A 13,399-nucleotide genomic window follows, 5' to 3' on the forward strand; every position below is an offset into this window, starting at 1 on the left:
CCGAGCCTCTCTTTTTTTTTTTTTTTTTTAATTGACAGAGTCTACTCCGTTGCTGCAGGATAGAGTGTCCTGGCTACAGCCTAGCTTGCTGCAGCCTCAATATCCTGGATTTAAATGATCCCCTTGCCTCACGCTGCCCCGTAGCTGGGACTATAGGTACCTGCCACAACTGCCCAGCTAATTTTTCTATTTTCAGTAGAGATGGTCTGGCTCTTGGTCAGGCTAGTGTCAACTCCTGAGGTCTAGCAGTCCTGCCTCAGGCTTCTAAGAGTGATAGGATTAAAAAAAAAAAAATACAGGGAGGCAACGCCTGTGACTCAAAAGAGTAGGGCCCTGGCCCCATATACCGGAGGTGGTGGGTTCAAACCCAGCCCCGGCCAAAAACTCCAAAAATAAAAAGTGATAGGATTACAGGTGTGAGCCACTGTGCCCAGCCAAGGTTGTCATTTTTTTTTTTTTTTTTTTGAGACAGAACCTCAAGCTGCTGCCCTAGGTAGAGTGTTGTGGCATCACAGCTCACAGCAACCTCCAACTCCTGGACTCAGGTGGTTCTGCCTCAACCTCCCAAGTAGCTGGGACTATAGGCGCCTGCCCTGCCTGGCTATTTTTTGGTTGCAGTCATGTGGTTGTTGTTTGGTGGGCCGGGCTGGATTCGAACCCATCAGCTCGGGTGTATGTGGCTGGTTTCTTAGCTGTTTGAGCCACAGGTGCTGAGCCAAGGTTGTCATTTTTTTCTTAAATTTTATTTTTCTTTTCAGAGACAGGGTCTGGTTTAGTCACCAAAGCTGTGGTGCAGCAGCTAGATTATAGTTCATTGTAACCAAAATTCCTGGGCTCATTGACTCCTCCTGGCTCTGTTGGCCATGTAACTGGGATTACAGGCCTGCACCACCATGCCTGGGTTAATTAAAAAGAAACTTTTTTTTTGTAGAGAGAAAGTCTCATTTTGTCGCCCTCAGTAGAGTGCTGTGGTGTCACACAGCTCACAGTAACCTCCAACTCTTGGGTTTAAGCAACTCTCTTGCCTCACCCTCCCAAGTAGCTAGGACTACAGGTGCTCAACATAACGCTCCGCTATATTTTTGTTGCAATTTGCCTGGGGCCAGGTTTGAACCCACCACCCTCAGTATATGGGGCTGGCACCCTACCCACTGAGCCATAGACGCTACCCTTAAAATTTTTTGTATAGAGGGTCTTGTTATGTTGCCCTGGTTGGTCTTAAACTCCTGTACTCAATAGATCCTCCTGCATCAGACTCTCAGAATGCTGGGACAGGTGTAAGTCACCATCCCAGCTGGTTTCCAATTGTGAAATTCACAATGAATACAGAAAACACAGAGAAGATCAAAGCGTTTTATTCACTCACTGTATACTATGCTGCTACACTCATCATCAAACCTATAAGGCCATCAACATTGTTAGGATATTGAAATAGCAAAGATGTTAGAATCATTTTCACTTCTAATTAATTTAGGGCATTAAAGTGGATTACCAGATTACCCGAAACAAATGAATCTTACAAAATCAGAGAGGAGTTTATTAATTCAGTGGGAAACACACAGAATTTTAGCTAAGGTATCTTATTACAATAGGTGGCACAGAAAGCAGGATGCCTAAGAAGCAGTCTCCAACTTGTCAATAGGTTTATAATTCTGGTGGAATTCTCTAATTCCATTTAGAGGTAATTTCTTTAGATTTTTAACTACATTTTTTTTTTTGAGACAGTTTTATTCTGTTGCCCTGGGTAGAGTGTGCCGTGGCATAATTGTAGCTCACAGCTACCTCCAATTCTTGGGCCCAGGTGATCCCCTTGCCTCAGTCTTCCAACTAACTGGGATTACAGGCACAAGCCACTATGCTTGCTGCTTTTTCTATTTTTACTAGAGACAGGGTCTCATTTGCCCAGGCTGGTCTTGAACTGAGCTCAAGCAGTCCACTTGTCTTGGCCTCCTAAAGTGCTAGGATTACAGGCATGAACAAAAATTCATCTTTGCTTCTGCTAGTGACAGACATGTGCTTTTGTTCTTATTTTATTTTATTTTATTTTTTTTTAATTTACTTATTTATTTATTAGCCATCCATTTTGGGGGGGGGGGATAACAAGGTATCTTGTTGCAGGTTGTTTTTTTTTGTTTGTTTGTTTTGCTGAGGCTGGACCTGAATCCGCCACCTCCGGCATATGGGGCTGGCGCCCTACTCTTTGAGCCGCAGGCATCACCCTGCTTTTGTTCTTAACATCTTGATACTTAAAATTCCTTTGATTTCACATTTATGGAAGAAGGAACCTAAGAGGTGATTTGGGAAAGGAGGTTACATTGGGGAGGGTAGAAGTGTGGGTGTGAAGGGATGTTTATTACTTGGTTGTGAGTAATGGGTTCCCCTCACCACTAATTGGGTCCCTAATTATTAAAGAAGTAGATTAAAGAATGAGGAATCATGGCTGCTTGTGGTGACTCATCTGTGTAATACCAGCACTTTGGGAGGCTGAGGCAGGAGGATTACTTGAGGCCAGGAGTTTAAGACCAGCCTGGGCAACAATAGTGAAACCTGGTCTCTACAAAAAATAAAAAAACTTAGCGGGGCATGATGTGAGCCTAGGAGTTCGAGGCTGTAGTAAGCTATGATTGCTTCACTGCACTTAAGTTTGGGCAACAAAGTGAGACCCTGTTTCTAAAATTAAAAGAAAACCCAAACTCTATTATCCTTAGTCTTATCCGGATGAAACCCTTTGTCCTATTTGTTGAATGACTGAACAAATATTTCTTTTGTTTTTTTCTTATAGAGGTCATACTGTGTGTTCAATTTTGTGTCTTTTTTTTTTAAATTGTGACCCATAAACAAACCCACTTGTAAATAATAAATGTCATTTAGAAATTTTGATTGTGAGAAAATTTAGACATATACAAAAGTAGAGAGATAATGTAATGAGTCACAGTGTATCTATCACTTACAATAATCAGCAGTCGTAGCTAATCTTGTTTCAGCTATACTCATATTCCCTAGCCATAATTCTTATGATCTGTCTGGTGACACATCTCCAAAGTAATTTTGTTTTTTTACAAATTTGTAGAAAGAAGCTTTTGTCTATTGGTAAAAATATTTTGTGCATGGCTCAGTGCCCATAGCTCAGTGGTTAGGACACCAGCCACATATCCGGAGGCAGGTGGGTTCGAACCTGGCCCGGGCCTGCTATAAACAATGATAGCAACAACAAAAAAAATAGCCAGGCATTGTGGCAGGTGCCTGTAGTCCCAGCTACTTGGAAGGCTAAGGCAAAAGAATTGCTTAAGCCCAAGAGTTGGAGGTTGCTGTCAGCTGTGATCCCATGGCGCTTTACCAAGGGCAACATAGTAAGACTAGCTAAAAAAAAAGTTGTGCATAAATATTTATATTCTTTCTTGGAAATGGAAAAAAGAGTTCCATGAGGATTGTATATTTTTATCCAACAATTATGAATAAAATGAGCCAGGCCAGGTGCAGTGACTCCTTCCTGTAATCTTAGTGCTCTGAGAGGTCGAGGCAGGAGGACTGCTTAAGTTCAAAAGTTGGAGACCAGCCTGAGCAAGGGTGAGACTCTGTGTCTACTAAATATAGAAAAAGTAGCTGAGCATAGTGCTACTTGGCTGTAGTCCCAGGTACTTGGGAGACGGAGGCAGGAGAATTCCTTGAGCCCAGGAGTTGGAGGTTGCAGTGAGCTGTGATGATGCCACCTCACTCTAGTTTGTGCAACAGAGCAAGACTCTCTTTCAAAAAAAGAAAAAATGACCCAGCATTCTGATTTTTTACCTTTATGTGTTTTCTCTCTCTCTAATTTTCAAATTTAATTGATATATTTTGTAACAAACATTCATAGAAAATTTATGATCTAATCTCTTTTTTTGCAGATTATTGAATAATAAAATCCATTTCTCAAAAATGGATGAAGAACCTGAAAGAACTAAAAGATGGGAAGGAGGCTATGAACGAACATGGTTAGTAGGATATTATTACCTTCTTTTCTTTTAGATACTGTTCTTTTTTCTAGCTTTCTGGGATTCTACACATGTGAAAATCCACCCATTTGCAGTGTACATTCAATGATTTTTTTAGATTTACTGAATTGTATAACCATCACCATAAACTTTTTTTTTTTTTTTTGAGACAGAGTCTCACTGTGTCGCCCTGGGTAGAGTATGATGGCGTCACAGCTCACAGCAACCTCAAACTCTTGGGCATAAACTAATTTTAAAACATTTTAACCACTCCAATAAGATCCTTCCTGCCCATTTACATTTAATTTCATTCTTACCTCCACCCCCTCGGCAACCACTAATCTATTTTCTGCCTCTATAGATTTGCCCTTCCTAGATATTTTACATAAATGTAATCATACACAGTCATGTGCTGTTTCAGTTGATGATGGATCATATATATGAGGGCAGTCCCATATTATAATCTGATTTTTTACTGTACTTTTTTATATTTACATACACAGATACTAACCATTGTGTTATAATTGCCTGCAGTATTCAGTACACTAACATGCCTTACACTCAGGTTGTTAGCTTAGGAGCAATAGTCTGCTGGTGTTTTTCAACTTTTTCTATCTCATGGCACAGTTAAACCTATACTTAAAATTCCACGGCCCTCTTAAATTATGTATAAAAAGAGTAAAAATAAAAAGAATACCTTTACTGTGCTTTGAACTTTTTCCAAAAATAATTTGATGATCTTTAAAAATTTTCACAGCACACTTAATATCCCATCATAGCCTAGCAGTTGAAAATCACTGGTCTATATCATACAGTTTAGATGTGTAGTAGTCTGTACCGTTTACATTTGTGTAAGTACAAACGTACTGAGGTACAATGACAAAATTGCCTAATGAAATATTTCTCAGAACATCCCTCTGTTAAGTAACACGTGACTGTGGCTCGGCGCCTGTGGCTCAAGCAGCTAAGGCGCCAGCCACATACACCTAAGGTGGCGGGTTCGAATCCCTAGCCCGGGCCCGCCAAACAACAATGATGGCTGCAACTGAAAAATGGCCAGGCGTTGTGGTGGGCGCCTGTGGTCCCAGCTACTTGGGAGGCTGAGGCAGGAGACTCGCTTGAGCCCAGGAGTTGGAGGTTGCTATGAGCTGTGATGCCATGGCACTCTACCCAGGGGGATAGCCTGAGGCTCCGTCTCAAAAAAAAAAAAAAAGAAAAGTAACACGTGACTGTAATATGTAGTCTATTGTATCTGGCTTTCATTTAACATACTGTTTCAAGTCTCATCCATGCTGTAGAGTGTATTCATACTTTATTCATTTTTTTGTTGCTGAATATTGTTCTATTATATGTGGTTTATATCATGTTTTTGTTTATCTGTTCACTGGTTGGTGCACATTTAGATTGTTTATAATTTTGGGCTGTTATACTACTGTGAAACTCACATGCAAATCTTTGTGTGGGCATGTATTTTCATTTCTCTTGGGTTAATAATGTTTTTAGTTTATCTTTTCAAACAAATAATTATTGCTTATAGGGAGATCCTTAAAGAAGATGAGTCTGGCTCACTTAAAGCTACAATAGAAGACATTCTATTCAAGGCAAAGAGAAAAAGGTATGTAGCATCTTACTAAATGTGTTATGAAAGGTAGACTACATTCCCTTAAGCCTTTCCTTTTTTTTTCTTTTTTCTTTTTTTTTTTTGAGACACAGTTTTATTATGTCACCCTCGGTAGAGTTCTGTGGCATCATAGCTCACAGCAACCTCCAACTCTTGGGCTGAAATGATTCTCTTGCCTCAGCCTCCCACGTAGCTGGGACTACAGGCACCCACCATAATACCAGGCTAGCCGGGAGTGGGTGTGTGGGGCGGGGGTCACTGTTGTTTGGGCTGGTCTCAAACCAGTGAGCTCAAGCAATCCACCTGCCTCGGCCTCCCAGAGTGCTGTGTGTGAGCCACAGTGCCCGGCCATCATTAAGCCTTTCTGTTCATCTATAAACACTCCTCAGTACTTCATTTCATTTGTGTTTCAGAAAAACTGACCTGTAGCTTTCTGAATAGTGGGGAAAACTTAGCCACTTTGCCTTGCCTCAACAGGGAAACGATCTTCAAGAATTGTCCACAAAGCCTATAATTATATGTATTCCACAAATTAATGATTTACTTCATTAAAAAAAAGTGGGTTAGTTGGAAAGTTGTATTGATTATTTGGGGTAGCATATGATAGTCCATAAATTTTTTGTATAGATTCCTTCTTTCCCTTCCCTTTCCTTCCATTCCTCCCCTCCACTTCCCTCTGTTCATATATTTTTATTAAAAAAAACTATAATAAAATTTTTGTATAATTTTAACAGAGTGTTTGAGCACCATGGACAAGTTCGACTTGGAATGGTATGTTATTTTTTCTTTTACTGATACAGAACTATTTAGGATTAGAGAAACATTCTGGCTTGACACAACAGATAATACTAAGACAATAAACTTTAAAAATTAATACATTAACAATATATGCATAAAACATATGAATATTAATACCATTTTTACATCTAAGTCAAAGATGTACTTGAAAGGTGTCCCTTTTTTTTTCCTGGTAGATGCGCCACCTTTATGTGGTAGTAGATGGATCAAGAACAATGGAAGACCAAGATTTAAAGCCCAATAGACTGACATGTACTTTAAAGGTATCGTTTAAATTTATGCTAAATCATTTACATTTATACTATAGTCACTTAATTTTTTATTAAATTTGGGGAAGAATACTGAATTCTAAAAAACATTTTTAAGGCCAGGCATGGAGGCTAATGCCTGTAATTCCAGCACTCTGGGAGGGTGAGGCTCAGGAGATTGCCTGAGCTCAGGAGTTTGAGACCAGCCTGAGTAAGAGTGAGACCCTGTCTCTACTAAAAAGAGAAAACCTAGTAGGGCATCCTGGTGGGCACCTGTAGTCCCAGCTTCTGGGGAGGGTGAGGTAAGAGGATTTCTCAAGCCCAGGAGTTTGAGGTTGCTGTGAGCTATGATGTGACAGAACTCTACCCAGGGTGACAGAGTAAGATTCTGTCACAAAAAAATAAATAAATGCAGAACTTTTTTTTTTTGCGGTTTTTTGGCCAGGGCTGGGTTTGAACCCGCCACTTCTGGCATATGGGGCTGGCACCCTACTCCTTTGAGCCACAGGCGCTGCCCTATGAAAACCATTTTTATTGGCTCAGCACCTGTGGCTCAAGTGGCTAAGGCGCCAGCCACATACACCTGAGCTGGTGGGTTCGAATCCAGCCCGGGCTGCCAAACAACAATGATGACTGCAACCAATAAATAGCCCGGCATTGTGGCGGGCCCCTGTAGTCCCAGCTACTTGGGAGGCGGAGGCAGGAGACTCACTTGAGCCTAGGAGTTGGAGGTTGCTGTGAGCTGTGATGCCCAGCACTCCACCCAGGGTGATAGCTTGAGGCTCTGTCTCAAAAAAAACCCAGAGCCTCTTATGAGTCTCCTGCCTCCGCCTCCCAAGTAGCTGGGACCACAGGCGCCCACCACAACGCCCTGCTATTTTTTGGTTGCAGCCATCATTGTTGTTTGGTGGCCCAGGCTGGATTCGAACCTGCCAGCTCAGGTATATGTGGTGGCATCTTAGCCGCTTGAGCCACAGGCGCAGAGCCTGAAAAACATTTTTAAAGAACATAATAGTTTTTGTTTTATGTTTTTAGTTAATACAAAGTAAAGCTATGTAGAAGTTCTGCCAGAGGGTGTGTGCCATGGCTCACACCTGTATTCCTAGCATTGTGGGAGCCTGACACAGGATCCCCTGAGCTCAGGAGCTCTGAGAACAGCCTGAGCAAGAGTGAGATCCTTTTCGTAAAAGATAGAAAAATTAAGCCGAGCACGGTGGCTCACACCTGTAAACCTAGCACTTCGGGAGGCTGAGGTGAATTGCTTGAGCTCATGAGTTCAAGACCAGCAGAGCAAAAGCGAGACCCTGTCTCTTAAAAAAAAAAAAAAAAGCTGGGCGTTGTGGCAAAAACCTGTATTCTCAGCTCCTCAGGAAGCTGAGGCAACAGGATCTCTTGAGCCCAAGAGTTTGAGGTTGCTGTGAGCTATGATGCCACAGTGCTCTACCAAGGGCGACAAAGTGAGATTTTTCCTCAAAAATTGAAAAATAAATTAATAAAAGTAAAAAAATTAGTCTGGTGTTGTGGCAGTTACTTGGGAGGCTGAGGCAGGAGAATTGTTTGAACCCAGGAGTTTGATGCTAGGGCACTCTAGCCTGGGATAACAGAGTGAGACTTTGTCTCAAAAAAAAAAAAAAAAAGACAAAGAAAGAAAGAAAGCAAAAAGGCCAGGTATAGTGGCTTACACCTATAGTACTAGTACTCTGGGAGGCCGAGGCAGGTGGATTGCCTAAGCTCAGGAATTCAAGACCAGCCTGAGCAAGAGTGAGACCCTGTATTTACGAAAAATAGAAAAACTAGCTGGGCATAATGGCTCCTGCCTGTAGTCCCAGCTACTTAGGAGGCTGAGGCAAGAGGATTGCTTGGACCCAAGAGTTTGAGGTTGCGATGAGCTAAGAAAACCCCATGACCCTGTACCCAGTGTGACCTAGTAATTTCCAAAAGAAAAAAAAAAAGGTGGGCATGGTGGCTCATGCCTGTAATCCTAGCACTCTGGGAGGCTGAGGTGGATGGATCACTTGAGCTCACAAGTTTGAGGTCAGCCTGAGCCAGAACAAGCCCTCTTTTCTAAAAATAGATAGGCATTGTGGTGGGTATCTGTAGTCTCAGCTACTTGGGAGGCTGAGGCAAGACAATTGCTTGAGCACAAGAGTTTGAGGTTGCTGTGAGCTGTGATGCCATAGCACTCTATTGAGGGCGACAAAGTGAGACTCTATCTGGGGGGGAAAAAAAAGCAGCAGCTCTGCCAGATCCTTTAGGGAAATTGTAAGCCAGTATAGCTAATTATCCACGTTAGGATCTTGCTTTATGAGTCATCCCTTTTCTTTCTTCCCTCATCTCCCACCCTGCTCCTCTTTTCCTTTCCTTTCCTTTTTCCTTTTCCTTTATCTTCTTTCCTTTCCTTTTCCCCCTTTTCCTTTTTTCTTTCCTCGGCAGTGTCTGCTCTGTTGCTGTAGTGCAGCGGTTCTCAACCTGTGGGCCGTGACCCCTTTCTAACAATGAAAATATATTGCAGCATTAGGAAGGTTGAGAACCACTACTGTAGTGGTATAATCATAGCTTGCTGCAGTCTCAAACTCTTGGGTTTAAGTCATCCTCCTGCCTGAGCCTGCTGAGTACCTAGGATTATAGGTATTCACCACCCTACCTGGCTAATTAAAAAAAATTTTTTTTGGAGATGGGGTTTGCTACATACCTCAGGCTAGTGTCAAACTCCTGGTCTCCAGGGATCCTTTTGCCTCAGCTTCCTGAGTAGCCAGGATTATAGACATAAGCCACCATGCCCAACCATTTTCTTTATTTGAATCTTCATTCCCCTTTGACTTAGTTGACTTTTTTTTTGAGACAGAGCCTTAAGCTATCACCCTGGGTAGAGTGCTGTGGTGTCACAGCTCACAGCAACTTCCAATTTCTGGGCTTAAGTGATTCTCTTGCCTCAGCCTCCCAAGTAGCTGGGATTATAGGCGCAAGCTACAACACCTGGCTATTTTTTGGTTGTAGTTGTCATTGTTGTTTGGCTGGCCCAGCCTGGATTTGAACCTGCCAGCTCTGGTGTATGTGGTGGTGCCTTAGCTGCTTGAGCTACAGGCACCACCAACTTAGTTGACTCTTTTTTTTTTTTTTTTTTTTTTTGAGACAGAGCCTCAAGCTGTTGCCCTGGGTAGAGTGCTGTGGCATCACAGCTCATAGCAACCTCCCACTCCTGGGCTCAAGCAATTCTCCCGCCTCCGTCTCCCAAGTAGCTGGGGCTACAGGCTCCTGCCACAATGCCTGGCTGTTTTTTGGTTGCAGCTGTCGTTGTTTGGCAGGTCAACTCGAACCTGGCAGCTCAGGTGTTATGTGGCTGGTGCTTTAGCCGCTTGAGCCACAGACACTGAGCTGACTTAGTTGACTCTTAATTCCTTAGCTTACAAACACATTCATATTATTCCTAATTTATCAAAACCTGTCCTTATTTCTGCGTGTTCTTCCATCTGTCTTTATTGGCTCTTTTCCTGTTTAGACTTTTCTGACATGGCTAAGTGGTTTCATTTTCTTTTAAAACCTAGCTCAAACAGCATACCTCACTATTTAATTTTATTACAGAACATTTTTTTAATAATGTACAAGCTTAAAAATCATGAGAAGTAGTCTGGGTATGGTGTCTCATGCCTGTAATCCTAGCACTCTGGGAGGCTGAGACAGGTGGATTGCCTGATCTCAGGAGTTTGAGACTAGCCTGAGCAAGAGTGAGACCCTGTCTCTAAAAAAATGGCCAGGTGTTGTGGTGGGCGCCTCTATTCCCAGCTACTTGGGAAGCTGAGGCAAGAGAATTGCGTTAGTCTAAGAGTTTGAGGTTGCTGTGGAGTCATGGAACTCTACTGAGGGTAACAAAGTGAGACAAAGTGTAAGTAGGTGTTACAAAACATTTATCATACATGCTTCATATGGTTATTATTTGGCCCTTATCTAGTATTGCCTTTTTGTTTTCTCTAAACAGTTGTTGGAATACTTTGTAGAGGAATATTTCGATCAAAATCCAATTAGTCAGGTACGTAGATAAGTGATTGAATTCAAAATTAGATTCCTACTTTGCTGTCAAATATAATTTATTTTTAAAATATGGGGCATATATATGTGCTACACATCAATGAAAAGCTTAATAACTATAAAAGTTAAACAACATACATTCAACTCATAGGTAAATTTATTTGCTAAAAACACTATCAGAAAAGTTTCTCACATACTGCTTCTTTTGTAGTTATTTATTTTGGTATATTAATTCATATCAAGAGAAAATAATTGGTTATATTAATAATCATTTTTGTTTTTATTTTGAGATTGGAATAATTGTAACTAAGAGTAAAAGAGCTGAAAAACTGACTGAACTCTCAGGTATGCATAAAATTACCTTTACATGATTCAAGGACTTTGCTTTATTTACTCAACCTTGTAATCCTGTTTATGTGGCTGCTTAATAAGTAAAGCAAAAGCTTCTTGTATCCTTTCTAGGTAAGCTGATTTCAGATACAATTTTTCGTGTGTGTGTGTGTTTTTGAGATAGTCTCACTCTCTGCCCTAGGTAGAGTGCTATGGTGTCTTAGCTCACACCAACCTGAAACTTCTGGGCTCAAGCAATCCTCTTACCTCAGCCTCCCAAGTAACTGGAACTAGGCTTGGTGCCTGTGGCTCAAGCCGCTAAGGCGCCAGCCACATACACCTGAGCTGGTGGGTTCGAATCCAGCCTGGGCCCACCAAACAACAATGATGGCTGCAACCAAAAAATAGCTGGGTGTTGTGGTAGATGCCTGTAGTCTCAGCTACTTGGGAGGTGGAGGCAGGAGACTCGCTTGAGCCTAGGAGTTGGAGGTTGCTGTGAGCTGTGATGCCATTGCACTCTACCCAGGGCGACAGCTTGAGGCTCTGTCTCAAACAAAAGAAAAGAGTAAGTGGAACTATAGGTGTCTGCCACAATGCCAGGCTAGTTTTTCTATTTTTTGTAGAGACAGGGTCTGGCTGTGGCTCAAGCTGGTCTTGAACTCTGGAGCTCAGGTGAACCATCTGCTTTGTCCTCTAGAGTTCTAGGATTACAGGTGTGAGCCACTGTGCCCAGCTCAGACAGTTCTTTTAAGAGGTCCTGGCTTTGCCTTCATTTCTCTGGTAGATTTTATGAGAGGTAAAAGATGTCTATTATTATAATAGCTCCAAGTCTCCAGGAGAATGAGGTATTTTGCTGGTAGACTTGGATTACATGCCTGTACCCAGAACAGGATAAAAGTAGATTTAGCACCCTATGGACTAAATAGGATTAACATACGGTGGAGAAAGCATAGTTCCCCCAAGAAAGGGTTGTAGGATCAACCTCCATCCTCTCCCCATCCCCTATCCTAAATTAATAGTAGTTTTCTATGCATGCTAGTGAAGTCATATATATGGTGTAAAGATGAAAATCTGGGGAGTCTGAGAGGCCTTTTTTGTTCTTTCTTTTTTAATTTTGAATTAATATGAGGATACAAATGTTTGGTTGTATAATGTATACATGAGAGGTAAAAATCAGAGTTGTACTTGTGTCCTACACCCAGAACGTGTGCTGTTAATCCATGCGTTATCCCACTGAGTGAGAAGCTACTGAATCCACTCCTCTACCTGCTTCTTGAGTTTAAGATTTTCTCTCACGTAGGTCTATGATTATTAGTCTCCTAGGTTCAAATCGATACTGAGTATATGTGATGCTTGCTTTTCCAATCTTGTGATACTTAGGAGAATGTTTTCCAAATCCATCCAGATTGTTACAAAGGATCCAAAAATTTCACCTTTTCATGGCTGAATAGTACTCCATTGTAGACATATACCAGTTTATTAATCCATTTATGTGTTGATGGGCACTTAGGTTGTTTCCACATCTTTGTGGTTATGAACTGAGTGGCTGTGACTAATCTAGTGCAAGTGTCCCTGTGGTAAAATGTCTGTTTTTCTTTTGGGTAAATGCCTAGTAGTGGAATGGTAGAGTGAGATTAGGTAGGTATTGAGAGGCCTCTTAGGGTGCCCTTTCCCCCCTATTCAGCCTACTGCCATAAACTACACTTACACTAATGTAGTACACTTTTTTCCCGTACTCATGACACCATGTGAGATTAAAAAAAAAACATTTTGTATGATATGATAGAAAGAAGTGGATAGAGAACCAGAACTACTTTGGTTGTTGCTGGTCCTGCATTTAGGCAGTGGTATATCTTTGAGCAAATCATTTTACTTGTTTGAATTTTTTTTCTCACTGAGGAAATGAGAGATTTGGACTTAGTGAGGTACTTCTCATTTCTAAACTTTTATGAATCTATAATACTTGCAGTAAATATTCAGTATTATGAATGGTTAATATTTTTAAACTTACTCCAATAAATAAGAACTCTAGGGTGTTCAAAGTAGATGAATAAACTAGGAGGACAATTCACACCAGAAACAAAAGCCAAAACTAAATAACTGCTTTAGAAAAAAAGGTTTAGGCAAAAAGTGATCTAAATTAAAAACCCAATTTAATAACATTTTGTGATTTTATGCATTTTATTTTATTAAATATATATTTATGAGACAGGGTCTCACTCTGTTGCCTAGAGTGTTGTGGAAACAGCCTAACTCACAGCAACCTCAAACTCCTGGGTTCAAGTGATCCTCCTCCTCAGTGTCCTGAGTAGCTAAGACTACAAGGCACCTGCCACAATGCCTGGCTCATTTATTTTGTGTATTTCAAATGAGCAAAATGAAGTTTCTTTTTTTTTTTTTTTTTT

General features: G+C 41.2%; 1 protein-coding gene across 2 annotated transcripts in view; it reads left to right on the top strand.

Moving 5' to 3' along the window:
* GTF2H2 (general transcription factor IIH subunit 2) overlaps positions 1-13,399 on the top strand; it is a 39,210-nt gene that overhangs the window by 2,006 nt on the left and 23,805 nt on the right. For both annotated transcript variants that reach the window (XM_023510904.1, XM_003785893.3), the window contains exons 2-7: positions 3,885-3,971; positions 5,509-5,586; positions 6,327-6,363; positions 6,567-6,653; positions 10,615-10,665; positions 10,955-11,009. In XM_023510904.1, coding sequence (XP_023366672.1) covers positions 3,916-3,971; positions 5,509-5,586; positions 6,327-6,363; positions 6,567-6,653; positions 10,615-10,665; positions 10,955-11,009 — 364 coding nt within the window. In that variant the 5' untranslated portion in view covers positions 3,885-3,915. The remainder of the gene's footprint in view (positions 1-3,884; positions 3,972-5,508; positions 5,587-6,326; positions 6,364-6,566; positions 6,654-10,614; positions 10,666-10,954; positions 11,010-13,399) is intronic.

The sequence above is a fragment of the Otolemur garnettii genome, unplaced genomic scaffold, assembly GCF_000181295.1.
Source record: "Otolemur garnettii isolate 467f Iridium unplaced genomic scaffold, OtoGar3 scaffold00017, whole genome shotgun sequence".
In the NCBI taxonomy this organism is placed as follows: domain Eukaryota; kingdom Metazoa; phylum Chordata; class Mammalia; order Primates; family Galagidae; genus Otolemur; species Otolemur garnettii.